Here is a 20,778-nt window from a genome sequence, read left to right on the forward strand (position 1 = left end):
GAAGGGGAGGTGCTCGCGCGAGGGCCGTCCGGCGCCGTGAGCGCTAGCGCCCAGCCCGCCTCCCTTCTTCCCCCCGCTCGCGGGGGATCGGCGGGGGTCTCGGAGCGGGCTATGCGCCGTGCCCGTCGCCGGGGGCGGCCCCTGAGGGCGAGGGCGCGGCTGAGTGGCGGGCGGGGCCGCGCGCGCGGGTCCGGGCACGCCAAGCGGAGGCCGGGGAGAGGCGGGCCCAGCCGGCTGCCGGCCGCTGCCGCTTCCTCCTCCTCCTCCTCCTCCTCCTCCTTCTCCTCCTCCTCCTCCTCCTCCTCCTCTTCTTATTCTTCCTCGGCGGCCGCCGTCCTCCCCTCGGTGGCGGGGGCAGGGCTGGGGCCGCCGCAGGGGAGAGCGGCGAGGGCTGAACCGCGTCTCTCTGCCTAGGTGAGCCCGATGTGGATCCCGCGGCCGGGCGAGGGGCAGCGCGGCCCCTAGCTGATGCTGAAGAGACGGCCTGCGGCTGGCGGTGCCCCTGCGGCCGCCGAGGCCCTGCGCGCGCGCGGGGCGGCAGACATGGACTCGGCGCGGCCTGCCGACGTCGCGGAGCGGACAGCGGGGCTCGCCGCGGGCGGAGACCTTTCGGCGGAGCGGGCCTCGGCCGGCCGCCCTCGGCGCCGGGAGGAGCAGCGGGACGGGGATGGAAGCGTCGCGGGAGGGGAGAGCGGCGGCTCCTCCTGGGAACAGAGCCTGAGCCCCGAGCTGCAGCAGGGGTACCGCATCCTGCGCGAGTTCTTGCTAGAGAAGTACCGGCCTCTGACAGCGCCGTTCTTAAAGCCGCTCGCGGATCAGGAATGCGTGAGGGAAGAAGGAGGAGCTGGCTCCCTCTCGGGTCATAATAGCAGTCGCTCCGCTCAGCAGTCACCAGCTGGAATGTGGCTGCTGAAAATGGAAGAGAAATTTTCCAGCGGGCAGTACGCAGGGATAGCAGAATTCGTGGGTGACTTCCGGCAAATGCTGGAGACGTGTTACCGGTTGCACGGAGTGGATCACTGGCTGTCCAAACAGGCCCAGAAGCTGGAGATGATGCTGGAACAGAAGCTGGCGTTGCTGTCCCGGTAGGTGTGGAAAACTCTGTCGAGGATCTGGCATATGCCGTTTACTTAATTAGATTATGCAGATGTATTTCTTTTTGGAAAGTAACCTTCTGTTCCTCTCCACATTAAAAAAAACCAAAGCAAAACAAAAAAAACAACCCAGAATCCTGAACTCCAGAACCACAGATTGTTTTAAAAACAACATGTGAGTGATTCCCAGTAGGATCAAACCTTCAAACTCAGTACTACCGCAAAGAGGAATGGTGCCTACTGGTGCCTACTAATTCAAAATGTTTTGGAGTTTCTGAAGCTTGACATACTAAAATGCAAAGTAGGGCTTAGCATTTCCTGACTAAGATTTTGCATCTGAAAGAAGCCTTTTAGAAACATGGAGAAGCAGTTGTTTGGACAAGATGTCAAACGCTCCTTTCTTTATTTTACCCTGGCAGAAACAAGTGCTGCCCATGTATGACTGCCTCTGTATGACCGTCTCTTTAAAATTAATAACATTCTCAGTTAAAAATACATGATAATTTTTATGCAGTTTTTGTAGTCTGCGAAATTTGTAGTGCCTCTAAGTAGGAATAAAATGTTGGGCCAAAGTACCTGCTTTGAAATGGATAATTTAGTGTCCCTGTTTTTGGAAATAAGAAAATGGAAAATAACACCTAGCATTTATAATCACGTATATGAATAATGAAATACAAATTGTGATATGTTTAAGCATAAATTCGTTGCTTTTAAGCCAAAGCAGCTGAGTGTGGAAAGATTTCAAGCCATATAGTACAAAGTCCAATCTAAAACTGAAATATGTTTTCTCTCGAGTTTAACACAGGCATAGGTCAGTCACATTAAAGCTGTGGTGTCTTTTTTGCCTGAAATGTGTACTGGTTTTCTGTGTGACTTAATGTTTTACATATTAAAATTCCCAAAAGATTTTTGGGAGAGGGTGAAGGTGAAAAAGAAGGAATGGTATTAGCAGATATGTAAAGCTGTTCATGTCCATCAAGCTTAAACTTGCTAGTGACAGAGGGTGTTAGTGCCAGCTGGTAAGAAGAACCTTGCTTGTGTAGTGGGAACACTTGAGGAGTGTGGGGAAGAGCCTGACTGAGTAAGTGACTGTGAATATGAACTGTGTTGGTGTATCAGCACTACACATTTGAAACTGTTGTGTTTAACAGCAGTTAAGAGTAGAATGAAGTACCTGTATGTAATGCAGTGATCAGCTCAAGATTAAAAAAAAAAATCCTGTCTTAAAACTATTAACCCTGAAAAATAGATACCTAATCCAACAGGATTTGAAAGATTTATCCCAAATTCATTTCTGTATGTAGTATGACACAACGTCTCAGCTGCATTGAGCACCGGAGTGTTTTGTGGAAGCCTCTCCTGAATTATGTTACTCTCATTGGACTTGATAGGATGTGAGAGAGCTCACTGCCTTTTTATTAGAGATTACATAAGAAAGCAAAATCAAACAATGCCATCATATAGTCATGTTTACTAAAAAACGCAGTTGCTGTTGTCATTCTTTCAGAAATGCAAATGCTTTGGTTCAAATAAAAAATGTTGAACAGGCTAAAAATTATTCTACCCTTATTTATAGGGTATATCTCTTATACTAACACATCTGAGATTTTTAAGGATACATCTTCAAAGTGTCTGTATGCATGGCAGAAGTCATAGGCAGGGCTGCCATCCACCAGCTCAGGCTCCCCAGGGCCCCATCCATCCTGGCCTTAAATGCTTCAGGGGATGGGGCATCCACAACTTCTGTGCCAGTGCTTCACCGTCTTCTGTGTAAAAATTTTTCTCTCAACATCTAACCTTAATCTTTTAGTTTAAAATCATTCTCCCTTGTCATGTCATTATCAGTCCACGTGAAAAGTTGATTTACCTCATGGTTGTATGATCCCTTTAAGTACTGGAAGGCCACAATGAGGACTTCCCGGAGCCTTCTCTTCTCCAGGTGGAACAAGCCCAGATCCTTCAGCCTTTCTTTGTAGGAGTGGTGCTCCAGCACTACAATAATTTTTGTGGCCCTGCTTTGGACCTTCTCCAGGAGCTCCATATCTTTAATGTATCGGGGGCACCAGGCTTGGATGCAGTGCTCCAGTTGGGTCCATATGAGATCAGAGCAGAGGAGGACAATCGCCTCCCTGACCTGCTGACCACCCCACCCCTCTTTTGATGCAGCCTGGGATACAGTTGGTACACACTGTTGACTCCCATTGTGCTTTTCAACCACCAGAACCACTAAGTCTTTCTCTGCCATTCTGCTCTCAATGAATTGGCTGTGGATGCTCCATCTCTGGAGATGTTCAAGGCCAGATTGGATAGAGCTTTGGACAGTCTGGTCTAGTGCCAAATCTGGAGCCTGATGGCCCTGCCTGTGGTAGGGAAGTTGGAACTTAATGATTCTTGGGGTCCCTTTCAACCCAAGCCATTCTATACTGCTGAGTTTTTCCCACCTGTACACATATCTAGGATTGCCCTCATGTAAGTGCGACACCTTGCAGTTGGCTTGTTGAATCTCTCTAGGTTTGTGTGGACCCACTTTTCAAACTTGTTCAGGTCCTTTTAGGTGGCATCCCTTCCCTCTTTAGTATCAACTGTATCACTCATTAGCAAACTTGCTGAGAATGCACTTAAACCCTTTTTCTAGATCATTAATTAAGATGTTGAATAGCACCTGTCCCAAGGCAGACCCCTGGTGGACACCATCTTGACTGTCCTCCACTTGGACAGAGAGACGTTTGCTATAACCTTCTGGCTGCAACCATACAGTCAGTTCCTTATCCACTGTATAGTCCACCCTTCATATCTCTTCAAGCTGGGGATAAGGATGTGGTGTCAGAGGCCTCCAGGTGAACAACGTCGTTTGTACTTCCTTTTCGTACTGATGTTGTCAGTCCATCGTAGTCCACGTTGGTCAGGCACAACCTGCCCTTGGTGGAGCCATCTGGCAGTCTCAGGTCCCCTCCTTGTCTTGCACGTGCCTTAACACAGCTTCCAGGAGGATCTTTTCTATGATCTCCTGATGCACAGTTGTGAGGCTCACTGATCTGTCGTTCTATGCTTCCTTGCATTGTCCCATTCTTAAAAAATGGTAGTGATGTTTCCCTTTTTTCCAGTCACTGAGAGCTGCACCTGACAGCGATGACTTTTTGATTACGTTGAAGAATGGCTTGGCAACCACATCTGTTCTTTCAGGACCCTGGGATGCGTATCATTGGGACCCATAAACACGTTTAGTCTCATCAGGTGGTTTTGAGCTTGCTCTTTCCTTACTGCGGGAGGGATTTTGTTCTCCCATATTCCCCCAGAGGTTCAGGAGTAGCAGAGCGGTGGAAGGACTGATTGCCAGTGAAGGGTAGAGCAAAGGCCTTGTTCAGTACTTCAGTTTTCTACACATATGTTATTGCACTTTCCCTTTTTGTTTATGTGAGTGGTATGCTTTCCTTTGCTGTTCATTTCTTATCAGTGTACCTGTAGAATCCCTTGATATTTTCACATCCCATGCCAAGTTCAGTTCCTTATGTGCATTGGCTTTCCCTATCCCAAGAGGCTACACTTCACAGCGGTGTTTACTCAGTCTTCTTCATCAAGTAGTTCAGGTGCAGCAGTGTTGACTGTATGATTTTCAATTACTAAAACTAAAAAAAACCTAAAAAGTATTACCTCAAAGTAGGGAGTGATTTTAAGGGGAGGTTGGATTTTGTTTTGTTTTCTTCCCTCTTGTTTTCAGAGGTGGTGTGATAAATGTTGCTTAGAATGTTTTCACTGCATTACTTTAAAATACAGCATAGTATGAAATGTTATTGCACGACCACCTATGCTGTGCTGTTTTACGTCTTCTTTTAAAAAATATTTAATAGTAATAAGCTGCTGTTTGAAGAAAGTAACAACAAAGAAAACATTTTTTCAGTATTTTTAGATATCTAATAAAAAGTGTGGTTTCTTAAATATTGCAGAAGTATTTTCTTTCCAAAAATTTATCTAATTCTATGACTTAAGGATTAAAATATGGATTTAAATCTCCAAATAGTACTTGGTGCCTTGAGATAACTATCCATCATTTTTAAGAGACATGAACATATATGTATGTTAGTCTATTCGTTTTAAATTAAACAATTTTGTAAAGGTATTTCTGAAGGCAGCCCTAGTAATGTCAAGAGAAGTCCTGACTAAATGTTCTTGACCTATGGGTGGCAGTTTAGGCATTGTAGTGCAGTAGTTAAGCAAAATTATAATTGTGGATCGACTTTGTTTTCCTTTCTAGGCATTTAAGAGAGAAAACATCAATAGCAGTAACATCTAGAGGATCCTATGGTCTAGAAGATGAGAAAGGAACACCATGCACTTCAACAAGACGTCGTTCCACACCTCGCAATTTAGTAGGCTTGTCAACAGGCATGTTTGAGTCTGTGATGGTTCAGGTTCTAAGGCAAGAGGAACAGCTGAGAGCAAAAGAAGAGAAGAGGTAAAAGGAAAAACTCTGTTTTGGTAAAATAATCATGCCATCTTAATGCTTAAGACTCCTTTGCATCACTAAACTTGGTAGTGTTATTTGTTTTTAGTAAATGAATGAAGCCAGTCTTCAGTATAGTGTATCCATGGAGAAGGGAGTTAGTTTTTAATTTATCACCTTCTTGGAAAAAATACTAAAGCATTATAATCTTTGAAAGTAATTTAAGGCTGCTATTGTTTTTGAACTGTAAAACTTTTAATAGTAACTGAAAGCATCTGCAGCCCAGTCATGGTTTATCCTATTTCTTACTGGTCTTTTTGCTATCCAAAAAAAAAAAAAGAAAAAAAGATAAAAACTACCAATATGGTCACAGAACCAGACTGTAGCTACGCTTGTTTGTTCTTCCCTCGCTGATGGCCAGAGGCAAACTACTTCTGCAAGTGCCATTCCTATTATCTCACCGGTTTGGCACTTTACCTTGTTCATTAGGTAACAAATTTACAGTCTGTGTGTAGTTAACTCTGTGGGATTTTGCAGTTACCAAATGTGATAAACATGGAGGGTAATGATAAGACTTAGCTTTAGGAGATGAAATGCTTCTAACTTTTTTCAAATCTAAAGATTTTGGGAATTTTTCCTATATGTGATGAAAGCATTCTCAGTTTGAAGGTAAAAATCATTTTCAACAGATCTGAAGCCGTACGGTTTGGGCTGTGTTGCATGCCAAACAGTACTTCTTCCCTAGATATGATTGAGTCTTTCTTCTGATTCACCTCATTCTCTGCAAAAAAGTAAAGATCAGTAGAGATTTTATTTCTCTGGTGAATTCCCTTGAGCAGTGTTTAACTTTGCATTCCATATCTCTGAACTTGGTCGCACTTTTTATGAAAAAGTTACAGAAATTGAAAAGGTCTATAAAATTAGCAATACATTATTAATGGAGATCCATATAATATTGACATCTTGCATATTTTTCACAGTACTTTTATGTATGAATATGCATACTTGAAACACTACGTTGACATTCCATTTTTCTTCGAAAATATATTACAAATTCCTGTACTTATATTGGATTATTGATAAAATATAGATGATGTTGAATATATTCTGTTATGAAAAAAACAGCTCTTCACCTTTTTTTTCTAGAAATCTGATACACCAAGTTGCTACAGAGTATATATACTTACCAAAATGAGATATAAAACTGCTGCCTTGGGTAGTTTATTGCAGTTTACAGTGCCTTCCTCTTAGTGAAGCATTTAAAGTGTTCCTTAGAGCTGCAGACTTGATCCACTGGCAAATATACATTTTAATGAATTTGCCTTTCACTCGCTCTTCATTTTGTGTAATCATGTTGAAGTTTGTTGACCTGAAAGTGCATTTATATCTATTTAAGGCTTGTACTGAATTGATTGGGAAAATTCAATTAAAATATGGGTTAGCAAACAATTATGCACATTTTTTTCAGGCCTCAAAGTGTTAATGCAGCATTTCCAATTGTTTTGGTTTATTTTTGTAAAATTTATGGTATTAACTCTAGTCTCAGAACTAAAGCACTAAACCTTAGTAGATAGAAATTATATTATTCATATTAATCATTTGAGTCTTATTACTGTTACAAAAAAACAATGTCCAAATTTGTTGCTGTAATATAGGCTATTCTGTTTCTTATTGTGAGTGAGTAAAGTATTTAAGATTTTAATTTCTGTTGTATCAAACTTTGTCTTCCTCCCAGTCTTGCTCTACTACTGATTTTTCCCATGAAATAGTGTGCAGTGTGATAGTGTAACTTGCTTGTATGCTGTCAAAATCAGTTTTGACCTGCTGTTTACCTAGCTTGCAAGTGAGTGGTCTGCTGAATAAAAACATATTCCTTTTCTGGCAGTGCAGTCAGTCAGCATACATTCTTTCTAGTTATCAAGCATATTAGTTGAGTCTCTTGAACTGTTTGCGTTACTAACTTGCAGCGCTAGGATAGGGGAAATTGCTGATGCTGGCACCTTGCTAGAAAACACCCTCATACCTAAAGAAATTGGCTGTTGAAATCCAAGTTAATATGTAAACCTTTGCTCTAGGTACTTAGATACTCTTATAAGACACAGGCATCTTATGAAATGGATTTTTTTTTTTAATCACAGAATCATTAAGATTGGAAAAGACCTTTAAGATCATGAAGTCTAATAGTCAACCCATCACCACCATGCCCATTAAACAATGTTCAAGATTTTCTTAAGCTGCATATTTTGGAAGACTATCTTGAAACATGTCCCTTCCCTTCCCTTCCCTTCCCTTCCCTTCCCTTCCCTTCCCTTCCCTTCCCTTCCCTTCCCTTCCCTTCCCTTCCCTTCCCTTCCCTTCCCTTCCCTTCCCTTCCCTTCCCTTCCCTTCCCTTCCCTTCCCTTCCCTTCCCTTTTCTTTTTTAATTTTGAGGAATTCCTACTCTGTGTCTATTCATTATCTTTTTATGGGTATACTTTGTAGATAATTTTCTTTCTTGTTGTCTATCCATGTCTTGCACAATCTATTTTATCTATCAATTGATGGTTCTTTTTATAACTTCCCCTAAGTCATACATTAATTGAGGTAGACTTGACTTAGAACATGCCTTTGCAGCTATTAGTTTTATGTGGCAGCAAAAGCTTTTGTTTTTTTCTTTCCCCTTCTCCCAGGTGTTCTTATAAAAACAACCTTCAGAGAAAAAGTTATGAGAAGCTTAGGAATAGCTCTGTAGCTCTGTAATGGTTGTATCCTAGTTCTAACTGTTGGAATCTGGTCATGCTATGAGGCAGAAATGTTTTTTTACCATTAAAACTTAAATTCTTCCTACTATTAACAGCTGTTGGTGCTGATATGGTTAGTGATGATGTCCTATTAGTTACTCTAGAACTAAATTAACTAGATCTTGTGATCTAGTAAATTAGGTAGTAAGCTAATGGCTATTGATTATCTGAAGTGGAAGCATTTCTTCCTCTTCAACTTGTTGCTTTTGACTGTCATGATAAATTTACAAATAAAAGGAAATTGTTTTGTATATTGTGGTCGTGTTTTTCTCTTGCTAATGTTTTGTATGAAGTCTGAAATTTTTAAGGAGTTTAACAGGACTCTTATTGCCAATAACCTCTTTCTCTGAATACCCACTATTTCTGCTCTGTCCTTTTCTTAGATAGGGGACCAGAACTGAATACAGTTTTTCAGGTGAGGGCAAACCATTTATTACTGTAATGACATCTTATTTCTAGTGTCATTTTCCATCACATTCTTCATACAATTTAATATGTTTCCTTTTTGACCACTGCGGTACACAAGCTAGTAAACAAGCCTTTACATGGGAGGGATTTTCACATTTCTGCATGTGAGTGAAGCACTTAAGTTAGACAGAAACAAGAAGATTACAAGTTAGGTGACACAAGCCACAGGATAATAATTTGGAATTAAGTTATCTAGCATTTGTTTTAAGAGATGTTTATATGGGTAGATGACAAGTAAAATACTATTAATTGGAAATACTGAAACACACCAAAAATAAGGGATATGAGAACTAAAGAGGGATACGTTTTATAAATAACCAAGATATTGGTATGTATTGTGTTCCTTATTCCTTCAAGATGTGTATATATCATAGTGTAGTTCTGATTTTTTTTTTCTCTCCTGTTTCTTTTAATTCAACTGATACCTGCTTTTTTGTGGACTTTCTCCTAATAGGATGAGAGAGCAAGAAAGAAAAGAAGCAGAAGAAGCTAGTCAGAAGGAAATAGAAGAATGGGAAAAGTCACTTTTAGCTCAGGCAGCACCTACGAGGATGGAGACGATGTGGGAGATTCCAGCTATTGGTCATTTCCTTTGTTTAGCACAACAGATTTTAAACTTACCTGAAATAGTGTTCTATGAATTGGAACGTTGTCTTCTCATGCCTCAGTGTAATGCTTTTTTATCTAAAATAATGACTTCTTTGTTAAGTCCTCCACATCGCAGATCTACATTACATCGTAGGCCAACACTTTCTTACAGGGCTTGGGAAGCAGCACTAAGACAGAAAGTCCAACACTGGTATAATGTTGTAGGGCAGACTGACAATCCTAATAGCTCTGCAGAAAAACTTGGATTGTGTCCACAGTTTTTTAAAGTCCTCGGAGAAGTTAATCCCTTACAGGAAAAACCATTTCATGAACTACCATTCTACCAAAAAGTGTGGCTGCTAAAAGGTCTCTGTGATTTTGTCTATGAAACACAAAAGGATGTTCAAGATGCGGTTCTCGGTCAACCTATTCATGAATGCAGAGAAGTAATTCTTGGTTATGACTACTTGGAAAATGCATATGTTCATTTTCCCCAGTTTTGTGGTGCAGATGTTCGGATTTACAAACAGAAACCTTTTCAGGCTCCTGAGTTCCCATCTCCTCCCATCAAAGTAAAAAAGGTGCCACGTTCAAAGGTAGAGAAAGTAAAACATGAATATGTAAGCAAAAGCAATGGAGCTGTCAGTTCTGGCAATAGAGGAGATCTGCTACCTCGTTCCAAGTCAGAAGTAGGGAAAGGTTCCATTGCTAGCCGCCCAGAAAAAGATACACATTTAGATAGCTTTAGTGTCACTACAGAGATTAAGATTAACTGTGAAATGAAGACCTCAGGAGTCTGTGACATTAAAAAAACTTGTTGTTATAAAGAGAACTTGAGGCATTTAATTAGTTCAGGAGAGATTGTTAGCATGGCCGATCACTTTGGTTCAGGAGAAAGGAAGCCTGCAGAGAATGGACAAGGTTGCGCGGAAATGGCCAGAGTAAAAGTTGAGATCAGTCCATTCAAAGAGAACACGCTGAAAGCTTGTCAGGTGCTTGTGAATGGCACTCATAATGACAACCAGGACACAGACTACAACAAATCTGCTAAAGAAATAATGCTGGAGAACTCGCTTCGAAGTAATAATAATAAACTAATTAAGTTGCGAGCAAAGAAGAAGAAAAAGAAAAAAAAGAAATTGAAGGATATTATAAATGAAAATCTGCAGAAGAAACTTGATGACTTGCAAAGAAGACGTGAGGTTCATCTTTATCCATTCAAATCTTACAAATCTGAGATACAAAGCAAGTTATTCAAAAAGAAAGCAAAACACAAGAAACACAAGTCTGGTGAGTTGACATTTTTACCTATAGTAAAATATAATGAAATACTGGTTTTTGTTTGTTTGTTTGTTTATTTGTTTTGAAATTTGCTTAGATGATCTTTCTATGTTTTGATTCTTGAAACTGGACAGCATTATTGTTTTACCTTTTTCAGATACCAATTTTTTGGTGAAAGTTTCCCTTTCAGTTACACAAACATATATTACAGGCTTGCAAGGTGATTGAACTGTGATTAAATTACCTAATATGTCTGGAGGACTGTAACTTGTAAGAATTAGTGTGTTACAAATAAAATTTAGGTGAATTAATCTGATTGATTAGCTTCAGGGAGATAAAACAAACTTGAACTTATTTTATGCTATGCTATCTCACAGCAATTTTGGAAATATTTTTCCCCTTTCTGTAAAGGGAAATTAAAGTAATATTACTTTATTCATGTTCAGAAAAATACAGAGTAAATGTATGATATGATGATTCTAAAATCATCACTGCTAGAGATGTGCAGTCTTAGGTCACCAGTACTGCTTTGATTGTGGGCATTAATCATATTTCTGCTTAATCAAGCAAATAGGATAGAGAATTTATGCAGTTGACATTTTTGTCATGTATGTGGACACCACCTCGTTAAGTAATGTAAGTAGATGGAGGATTTCAGTTAACTTGCTGAAAAACTTGAGAACAGTTTTAAAATAGTGGAGGTACACAATTGTTGCAGCACTTCAAATTATTAGGCTGCTGTATTTTTTGTGAGCTACTGTAAAGCAATTTTGTTGAGTCATGAGCTTAGCTATCAATGTAAAATTTAGGCTGCTTCAAACACTGCAATGGGCCTAGTTTCAGAACAGTGTCAACTCGCTGGTAAATACTTGTTTTCAGCCGTAAAGTTAAGCAACGGAAGATCTATGTTTAAAATAACGGCTTGTGAAGGATAAGTTCATTCAGAAAATTTTTGCCAGTATAGTTTAGTTGGAGCTTGCATGGAAAATTAAACCTAAGAAGACAGGTAACTTTTTTAGATCCTAAGTATCTGTGCAGAATATTCAAAACAACTGTCTTACTATATTAATCATAAACCCCTCCCTCCAAGAAACTTCAGTGAACATAAATTTCATCTGAACATAAATTTTAAGAGTAGCAGTTCAGTTTCATATATGTGATGTTTAGCAACAGTAATGTATTTTGCATTGTGAGCTTTCCAAATGTGTTACTGTTTTCATTCACTTTAAAAACAAACAACAAAATTAATAACAACCTAAATTGTTTTAATTTAGAGAAATATTGTTTAAAAGTTCCAGGCTGGATGTGGCTCAGGGCAGCCTGGTCTAATGGTTGGCATCCTTGCCCGTGGCAGGCGGGTTGAAACTACACAATCTTTATGGTTCTTTTCTGCCCAGGCCATTCTGTGATTCTATGATTTTATGAAAAGTAAATAAATAAACAGATTTCTGTGACTGTATTTAAGTTACATTGCAGTTTTTGCTGTAGATGTTATTTTACAATGCATACTTTAAAATCTTCCTTCTATGAATTGTTTTGAATGACAATTGCCATTAGCAAAACAGTATAAAATATGTAGAAGTAGCTTTTGATAGAGGTGATGTTTGTTGTGCTAACTGCTTTTCTTAAATGCCATTTATAAAAATAAGAAGGCTTCAAAAATGCCTGTTTGCCTCAGTCTTGATATACTTAGTGGCATGTTAGCAGAATTTTTTTATAGTTACAAATTGTATTTTATTAAAATTGAGAAGGGGAGAAAGAACTGAAGTGGTGTTAAATGAGATGTAAATATCTCTTAAGTTGCTTTTTAAGAAGTGCATTATTAACACTTCTCACAGAATAATTGTATTTATAAGAAAAACACATTCTAAAATCATTGGAGCACTGGTGAAGTCATCTTCTATGGAGATACTCAAGATTTACCTCAACACCTAGTTGGACTACATGTTGTAGGCTGCCTGCTTTAGCTGGGGATCGGACTCAGTGATCTCTTGAGATCCTCTACAACCCCTGTAATGTTTTGTTTTTTGTTTTTTTTTTTTTCCTAAAATTTCTGGTTTGTGGTCTGTAACATTAAAAAATTCTTGCTTCTGAGTAGATCAAAAGCTTAATCTTGCTCTGGAAGTAGAAACAGTATTGCTCACTCTAATGTGGTGAATAGTAATTTCTAAATATTTTATATATACTTAATTATTATATGTAATATATATATAATTCCTGTCCTTCAGTTGATACTCTCTCAAGAACAAACTGTCTTCCAGTCAGTTTTTGAGTCTAACATACAGTTATTCAATGAATAGTGAAAGTGAAGATAGACATACCTGGCTTTTCATTACTTAGTTATCTTAGCTATGTTAACCAGTACAGCTATAATTTCATTTTGTTTTCTGAAGTGTTAAAAAAAAGTTTGGATTTTGTTTGGATCTTTATTCCAAAGACGTTGCTATTACAAGACTTTATTACAAGATTTACCTAATGCTAGTTTGATACTGGAATATAACAGAGATTATTTATGCATATTATACTTCGTGCTTTATGCTGAAGTTCTTTCAAATAAATATGTTTCACAAGCTAGCACTCTATGCTACTAAACATAGGGGAGCTAAAACTATTATTCTTTCAATATTATGTGTATTTTTCCACGACTTGAATAGTAAATTCAGCTGTAGGATGCTGGGTACTTCTGTTTTTCCAGTTCCTTGTAGTATTGTAAGTAATTTAATATTATCAAAAGTTGTTTAATGCAAACAATAATTAGTGTACATTTTTGTTAGGAGTAAGTTTCTGTAGCAGTAGACCAGTATATACAGAGAAATAATACCATCAGTTATCTGAACTTAGGTTTTAATTATACATACTTTAGTTTTTGGGAATGCTGTGTATATATAGTTACTTACTTTCATTATCACTTTCAGACAGGCTCACTGTTCTGTTACTTTTTAGGTTAAAATAGTGTTCCTCCAAGTTATTCTGAAATTTTATTTTTTCTTTGAAGATATCATTACAGTGTACGGTGAAAGAGACTTAGTATAGCCAGTTTTGAATTCACAAAAAACACTAATTTAAATATGATCATAGCAATCATTGCTCTTCACTATGCTCCTTAAAAGTAGAGTGTGTAGAACAGATAATCAGAAATGGAAAAGTTTACTTTAGCAAGATGCATTTTTTACATATCGACTGATTGGGTTGTTTTTAGCTGAAAGCTTCACACAATCACAAAGTCTTACAGGTTGGAAGGAACCTCTAGATATCATCTAGTCTTGCTCACCTGCTAAAGAAGATTCCCTAGAGTAGTGTGCACAGGAAAAGGAATATTTTTAATATCTCCAGAGGAGGAAACTTCACAACATCTCTGGGCAGCATTTTCCAGTGCTCTGTCTCATTTAAAAGAAAAAAGCTTTTCCTCATGTTCAGATGGAAGTTCCTCTGTTCTAGTTTGTGCCTGTTGCCCCTTGTTCTGTTGCTGGGCACCACTGAAAGGAGCTGAATGCCATTGTCTTGACACTCATCCTTCAGCTATTTATAAGCTTGGGTAAGATTCCCTCTTGGTCTTCTTCTGCTTGAATGGTCCCAGGTCTCTCAGCCTTTCCTCACGAGAGTGATGCTCCCAGATCCTAATCTGCTTTGTAGCCCTCCCCTTGACTCTCAAGTAGTTCCCTATCTTTCTTGAACTGGGGAGGAGAGACCTGGACACAGTATTCCAGATGTGACCACTCTGGAATAGAGTAGAGGGGGAGGATCCACCTCCTGTTGGCCACTCTCTGTAATGCACCCTAGGATACCATGGCCTTCTTGGCATCATGGGCATATTGCTGGCTAATGGTCAACCAGGACACCTAGCTCCCTGTCTGCTGAGCTCCATTCCAGCAGCTCAGTCCTTAATCTGTGCTGATGATGCAGTTATTTCTGCCCAGGTATAGGACTCTACACTGTACTTGTTGAATCTCCTAAGTTTCCTCTATAATCAGCTCTCTGACCTGTGCAGGTCTTGATGAATGGCAGCACAGCTTTCTGGTGTGTCAGCCACTGCTCCCAGCTTTGTATCATCAGCAAACGTGGTGAGGGTGCATTTTCCTTAACTACTGTGATAAAAACTACTGAAAAATACAGCCATATTGTAAGCATTGCAATAAATAAGGAACTTCTTTATAAGTTATGAAAAGAAGAACGTAATCACTTTATTGAGTCTTTGCAATGTGGTAACTGTCAGTATTATGATGGAATAGTACTGAATATGATTGTATGTATAATCAAGATCTGAGCTTGATCTAGCTCAGTGTTTAGTGCTCTGAAGTAAGAATTTCACTTTCCAACATTTTTACATTAACGTTCTTCTGGGCTTCATCAATTTTTGTCTTGCTGTACATAGAGACTAGATATGAAATGGCATCTAAAGAACAAGCAACCTCATGTTTCAAGATAATGAATTCTGAATGGTTGACAAGTGGATGTCTTCCTTCCTTGACAGGGAACAGACTCTAGCAGAATCTGTTGTGATAGGGCAAGAAAAAATAGTTTCAAACTAAAACAGGGGAAATTTAGATTGGATATAAGGAAAAAGTTTTTTACTGTAAGGGTGACGAGGAACTGGAACAGGTTGCCCAGAGATGCGGTGGATGCTACATCTGTGGAGACATACAAGACTAGTCTGGATGGAGCTCTGAACAACCTGAGCTAGCTGTAGATGTTCCTGTTCATTGCAGGAGAGTTGGACTAGATGACTTTTTAAGGTCCCAACCAACTCAAATGATTCAATGATTTTGTAATTCTTGGCTTTCCTGTTCCTATCTCTGCTTGTCTGGACAGCATTCCTGTATTCTTCCTGAGCCACATATCCCTGCTGTGTGATTCCTTTTTATCCCTCAGCTTGACCAGCAGGTTGTTTTTCAGCTATATTGATTTCCTGCTCTTCCTGCTTTGTTTCATGCACTGGGATGTACGACTCTTTTACTCTCAGAAAGGCATCATTAAGCTCTGCTCTGTCCCTTTGTCCCTAAAGAGCTTCCCAAGCAGTCTTATCCAATAATTCCTTAACTAGCTGGAAATTAATTTATTTGAAGTTTGGTGTCTTGACATAGCCCTTTATCAGGCCCATATTCCTCGAGATCACAAACGCCTCTAGGACTTCATTGCTACATCCCAGTCCACTTCCAGTCTTAACTTCTATAATGAGTTTGCCTGTATTGGTGAGTACCAGGTCCATAGCACTTCTCCTCTGCTTGGTTTATCTAGTACCTGGAGCAGGAAGTTACCCTCATTGCACTCCAGGAGTCTCTTGGATTGCTTGCAGCCTGCTGAATTGCTTTTCCACCGGGTACTTGGTGGTGGAAATGTCCCATACAGATGAGAAACTATGTGCACAGTGACTCTTGTAGCTAAGTAAGAAGGCCTTGTCAGCAAGCTCCTCTCTAGGGCCTGTAGTAGATCTTACCACCAGATGTCCTTTATTGGTCTTGTCCTTAATTTTTACCCATAAGCTCTTAATATATTCATGACTGTTTCTCAGAGGTAGCTCTTTGCAGTCTATCAGTTGGTTAACATATAGGGCAACTCCACTGCCCCTCTTTCTAAAAAGCTTGTATCCCTTTGATCCCTTGTATCCCTACAAGTAGTGTTGTGGTCATGTAGTTCATAGAATGGCTTGTGTTGGAAAGGACTTTAAAGATCAAGGCCAGATTAGATGGGGCCCTGGGCAGCATGGTCTAGTATTAAATGGGAAGGTTGGTGTCCCTGCATATGGCAGGGGGGGTGGAGATTCATGATCCTTGAGGTCCCTTCCAACCCTGCCAATCCTGTGATTCTGTGATTCTGTGATCATCTAATTCCATCTACCCCACCATCGGCAGGATTTCCAACCACCACACTTCTGTAATAGCAATTAGGCCATAGTTTTCTAATTACACTTTGGTTTCCAGCTCCTCCTGCTTATTTCCTGTGCTATATGCATTGGCGTAGTGGCATTTCAACTGGTCTATGGGCAGTGTTATCTTCTTGGAGGAGCCCTCCCTAATGCCTTTGGAACAAATCTGAGTTTTTTTTTCTTCCTGCTTCCTGAAGTGACAGAGTTCCCAGGCTCTTTTTTGTAACTCAGAGGTACATTCCGTTTCCCCATCAAACCTAGTTTAAAGGTTTGCTAATCAGTGCAGTCAGATTGCTGCCTACTGGTCCCGTCTGACATCAGTGTGCCTGGTCTTTCCAAGGTGCATCCAATATCACAGAAGCCAAAGCTCTGAGTGTGGCACCATCTATGTACCTAGATATACCTGTTATGACAGTGAGGTACATCAAGGATTATAGTGCAAGGCACAATATAAAAACATAGGAATTCTGACTTTGCTTGGAACGCAGAATGGATGAAACTGAAAACATTCAGAGGGGTGATAAAAAAGAAAGGATGAGAGTCTGATTGAAGTAACTCTATGTGCCTGAAACAGAGGTTGAAGTAAGTGTGAGTTCAATCATCTCTTTTAATTCAGTTTGTGTGGAAAACCCCTTTATAGCATACATCTGCTGTAACCACAGTGATTTGTTGAAATGTTATCCCTTAGAAGAACCTCAATGTAAATACTATACTTGTATAGTATATATACTTTTAAAAGATTATAGCTATCTACACTCTTAAACTTTATTTCACAGTATATTTTATTTCTTTGAAGTATCATTAAGTTTTGTGTGCAAAGTCAACATTTGCTTGAATGTGAAGGAATGAATTTAACAGCCTGGCAGCTGTTTTGTAGTATCTGGTATGTTTTCATCTTCACCCTTCTCTTCAGAATAGTGAAGATTTCATTGTAGGTGTCTGACTTCTTTGTGTGGAACAACACGTTAATAATATTTAAAATAGAACATGTGGTTTCTTTTCTTTTGCAAGTTGCAACCGGATTCTCAATGTATCAAGCTGCACTGACAGTCAAGTTTAGCAATTCTGGAAACATGCCTCTGTTGTGGATTTATTTGCATTGTTCCTTAAATCATCGTAATTAATGCACTTGTTCAGATCTGCTTTACCATTATAACTTTATAAAAACATTCTCTATGCCAACGTGGAAGATATAAAAAGTCTGTAGTAATGCTTCATTTTCTAGATAATTCCATATGATATTTTTTAGAAGGGGAGCTTTTGGGATCAAGATTGAAGATAAGGAGAGTACCGTAAAGTCAGGACATGCTCAGTTTTTGCCAAACCTTTGAAATGTGTGAAAATATATCCTAAATATTTGGGAAGAGGAAAACTCTTGCGAGTTTTTCCATTTGAGAACAGTGGAGTTGCATGTAGAATGGGATGAGCAAGCAGGAATTTATTGGACTTTATGTCATCATGGTGAGTATTAGTGATGTAGAGTAAAATACCAGCTTTTTCGTCCCAGGGAGATTGCTGCTCTGTTGCATATGCTGCAAAAATTGCATTACTGCTCTATGATGATGTCATTTTGTAATTTGTAGCACTGATTGCTATCTTCATACAAGTGCCACAACATCTCACAAAAAGTTTTACTGGATCTTTAGATATGTTCCTGTTTTCAAGTAAAAATGATTTATGTTATGCTAACTAATAAATGGTCTGTATTACTCTTGATGAGGTGATTTAAGACTGTCAAGAGCATTTCTAAGAATTTTCTTAGTGCTGTTGGAGGAGCTGTTAGCTAATAAGATGTTGATTTCCAGTAAATCTTTGAACAGAAGTGTTCAAATAGCATTGTTATTTAAAATGAGTAAATGCTGAAAGATCTGTAAATGTGAACTTTTTTTAACTTTTTCACTCCTAGCAATCACTTTGATTAGCAAATGGCTTGATGACAAATCATAAGTACATAGAATCACAGAATGGTAAAGCTTGAAAGGCACCTATGGAAGTCATCTTGTCCAACCCCCGTGTACAAACAGGCCACCTTGAGCAGATTGCAAATAGCCACCTACACAGTAAAAATAGAATAAAATTCTACTGATATTGAGACAGAGCATTCTTTGTTTCCCTTTGTGCCTATTGCCTCTTGTCATGTCTCTGGGAATCAGTGAAATGGACCTGGTTATGTTTTCTTTGCAATTGCCCTTCTGGTACTTGGATACATTGATGAGATCCCTCCTACTCTTCTCCAGGCTGAGCAGTCTCAAGTCTCTCAGCCTGTCTTTGTAGGAATGATGCTCTAGTCCCTTCATCAGTTTCATGGCTCTTTTGTTGCACTCTGATGTACCTTTGTCTGTCTTGTACTGGGGAACCACAGTGTTCAAGCTGTAGTCTCATTAGCCCCAAAGAGAGGAGAAGGACCACCTCCCTTGCCCTCACTGTCCATACTTTGCCTAACATTGCCCAGGATACCGTTAGCCTTCTTTGCTGTAAGGGTATATAGTTGGCTTGTGTTCAAGCTGGCGATCCCCAGCTTTCCTTTGAGGTAGTCCCCAACATGTTCTGGTGCTTGGGATTGTTCTTAATGAAGTGCAAGTCTTTGCACATCCCCTTGCTGAACTTCCTTGTTTCCTGTCAGCCCATTTCTCTAGACTGTCCAAGTCCCTCTGTATACCAGCGTGACCCTCTGCCCTATCAGCCATGCCTCCCCGTTTTGTGTCATCTGTGAATTTACTGTGTGTGCACTTCATCCCGTCATCCAGATCATTAATTGTGATACAGAACAGTATTGCTGACTGCAGTGTTCACCACCAGTTACTGGCCTCCACATAGACTTCATTCCACTAACTACCACCCTTTGGGCCTGGCCGTTTAGCCAGCTTTCAGCCCACCTCACTGTCTGGTCATCCACCCCATATATCAATATCTTTTCTGTGCAGACCTTAAGGGAAGCAGTGTCAAAGGCCCTATGGAAATTCACTGCTTTTCCCACAATTAGCAAGCTGATCACTTCATCATAGAAGTCTGTCATGCTGGTTGAACATGATTTCTCCTTGGTGAATCCCTGTTTACTATGCATGACGAAAGAAATTATGAGGAAAAATAAGTAACAGTCGGCACTTAATTGTCTGTCAAAAGTATGGACAAATTCATTCAAGACAGAATGAATTCATGGAAGTCATATTTCTTTGGCTTCACTTACTGTGATGATTCTTCACTGTTAATTTAGAATTAACAATTAAAACCGCAATGTAAAAATTATTCAGTTTTTAATTATATTACTAATTTCTTTTGGTTTAGTTTTATGTTTGTTATATAAAATACTGTCTTTGATTGAGGAGCTAGGGATACGTCAAACCTGGAATACATTGTTTCAGGCAGCATCTCACTCATACAAAGAATATTCACCTTGTTTGAAATCAACTTTTCTGAGAGCAGTATTTATTTAATATTCATTTTAGTGCTTTCAGCTATCTCTCTTTCTCACTTATACAATACACAAGTTTCCTTCTTCATCATCCTTCAAAGACCAAATCATTTCAGCAGGACAGGAGAGTATCCAAGTTAAACGTTACCTGTGTGTGCTTAGTACCTTTCTGGCCCCTTCTGCAGGTGAGTAGGGGTATGCTCTGTGGGAAGGCCTGTATTTCACTGCATTTCTGCCACAAGATCACAGAATCACAGAATGGCCAGGGTTGGAAGGGACCTCATGAATCTCCAACCCCCCTGCCACATGCAGGGCCACCAACCATCCCACCTAATGCTAGACCAAACTGCCCAAGGCCCCATCCAATCTGGCCTTGAACACCTCCAGGGATGGGGCATCCACAACCTCTCTGGGCAGCCTGTTCCAGCACCTCACCACTCTCTCTGTAAAGAACTTCCCCCTCACATCCAACCTAAATCTCCCTTCCCTCAGCTTAAAACCATTTCCCCTTGTCCTGCTGTCACTCACCCTTTCAAAGAGTTGATTCCCCTCCTGCTTGTAAGCTCCCTTTAGGTACTGAAATGCTGCAATGAGGTCACCCCGCAGCCTTCTTTTCTCCAGGCTGAACAAGCCCAGCTCCTTCAGCCTCATAGGGGAGGTGCTCCAGTCCCCTGATCATCTTCGTGGCCCTCCTCTGGACCCTCTCCAACAGCTCCCTGTCTTTCTTGTACTGGGGGCTCCAGACTTGGACGCAGTACTCCAGATGGGGCCTCACAAGAGCAGAATAGAAGGGAACAATCACCTCCCTGTCCAAGATGGAGTTTGTTTTCATTCAGAAAAAAAGCAAACAA

General features: G+C 39.9%; 1 protein-coding gene across 4 annotated transcripts in view; it reads left to right on the top strand.

Moving 5' to 3' along the window:
- BRD10 (bromodomain containing 10) overlaps positions 1 to 20,778 on the top strand; it is a 62,099-nt gene that overhangs the window by 429 nt on the left and 40,892 nt on the right. For 3 of the 4 annotated variants that reach the window (XM_090132569.1, XM_031606158.2, XM_090132568.1), the window contains exons 2-4: positions 415 to 1,085; positions 5,347 to 5,547; positions 9,238 to 10,661. In XM_090132569.1, coding sequence (XP_089988695.1) covers positions 469 to 1,085; positions 5,347 to 5,547; positions 9,238 to 10,661 — 2,242 coding nt within the window. In that variant the 5' untranslated portion in view covers positions 415 to 468. Of the gene's footprint in view, positions 1 to 75; positions 1,086 to 5,346; positions 5,548 to 9,237; positions 10,662 to 20,778 lie in introns of those variants that run through there. The other variant, XM_031606159.2, reaches the window with a different exon arrangement.

This window comes from Phasianus colchicus, chromosome Z, assembly GCF_987193195.1.
Source record: "Phasianus colchicus chromosome Z, bPhaCol1.hap1.1, whole genome shotgun sequence".
Taxonomy (NCBI): domain Eukaryota; kingdom Metazoa; phylum Chordata; class Aves; order Galliformes; family Phasianidae; genus Phasianus; species Phasianus colchicus.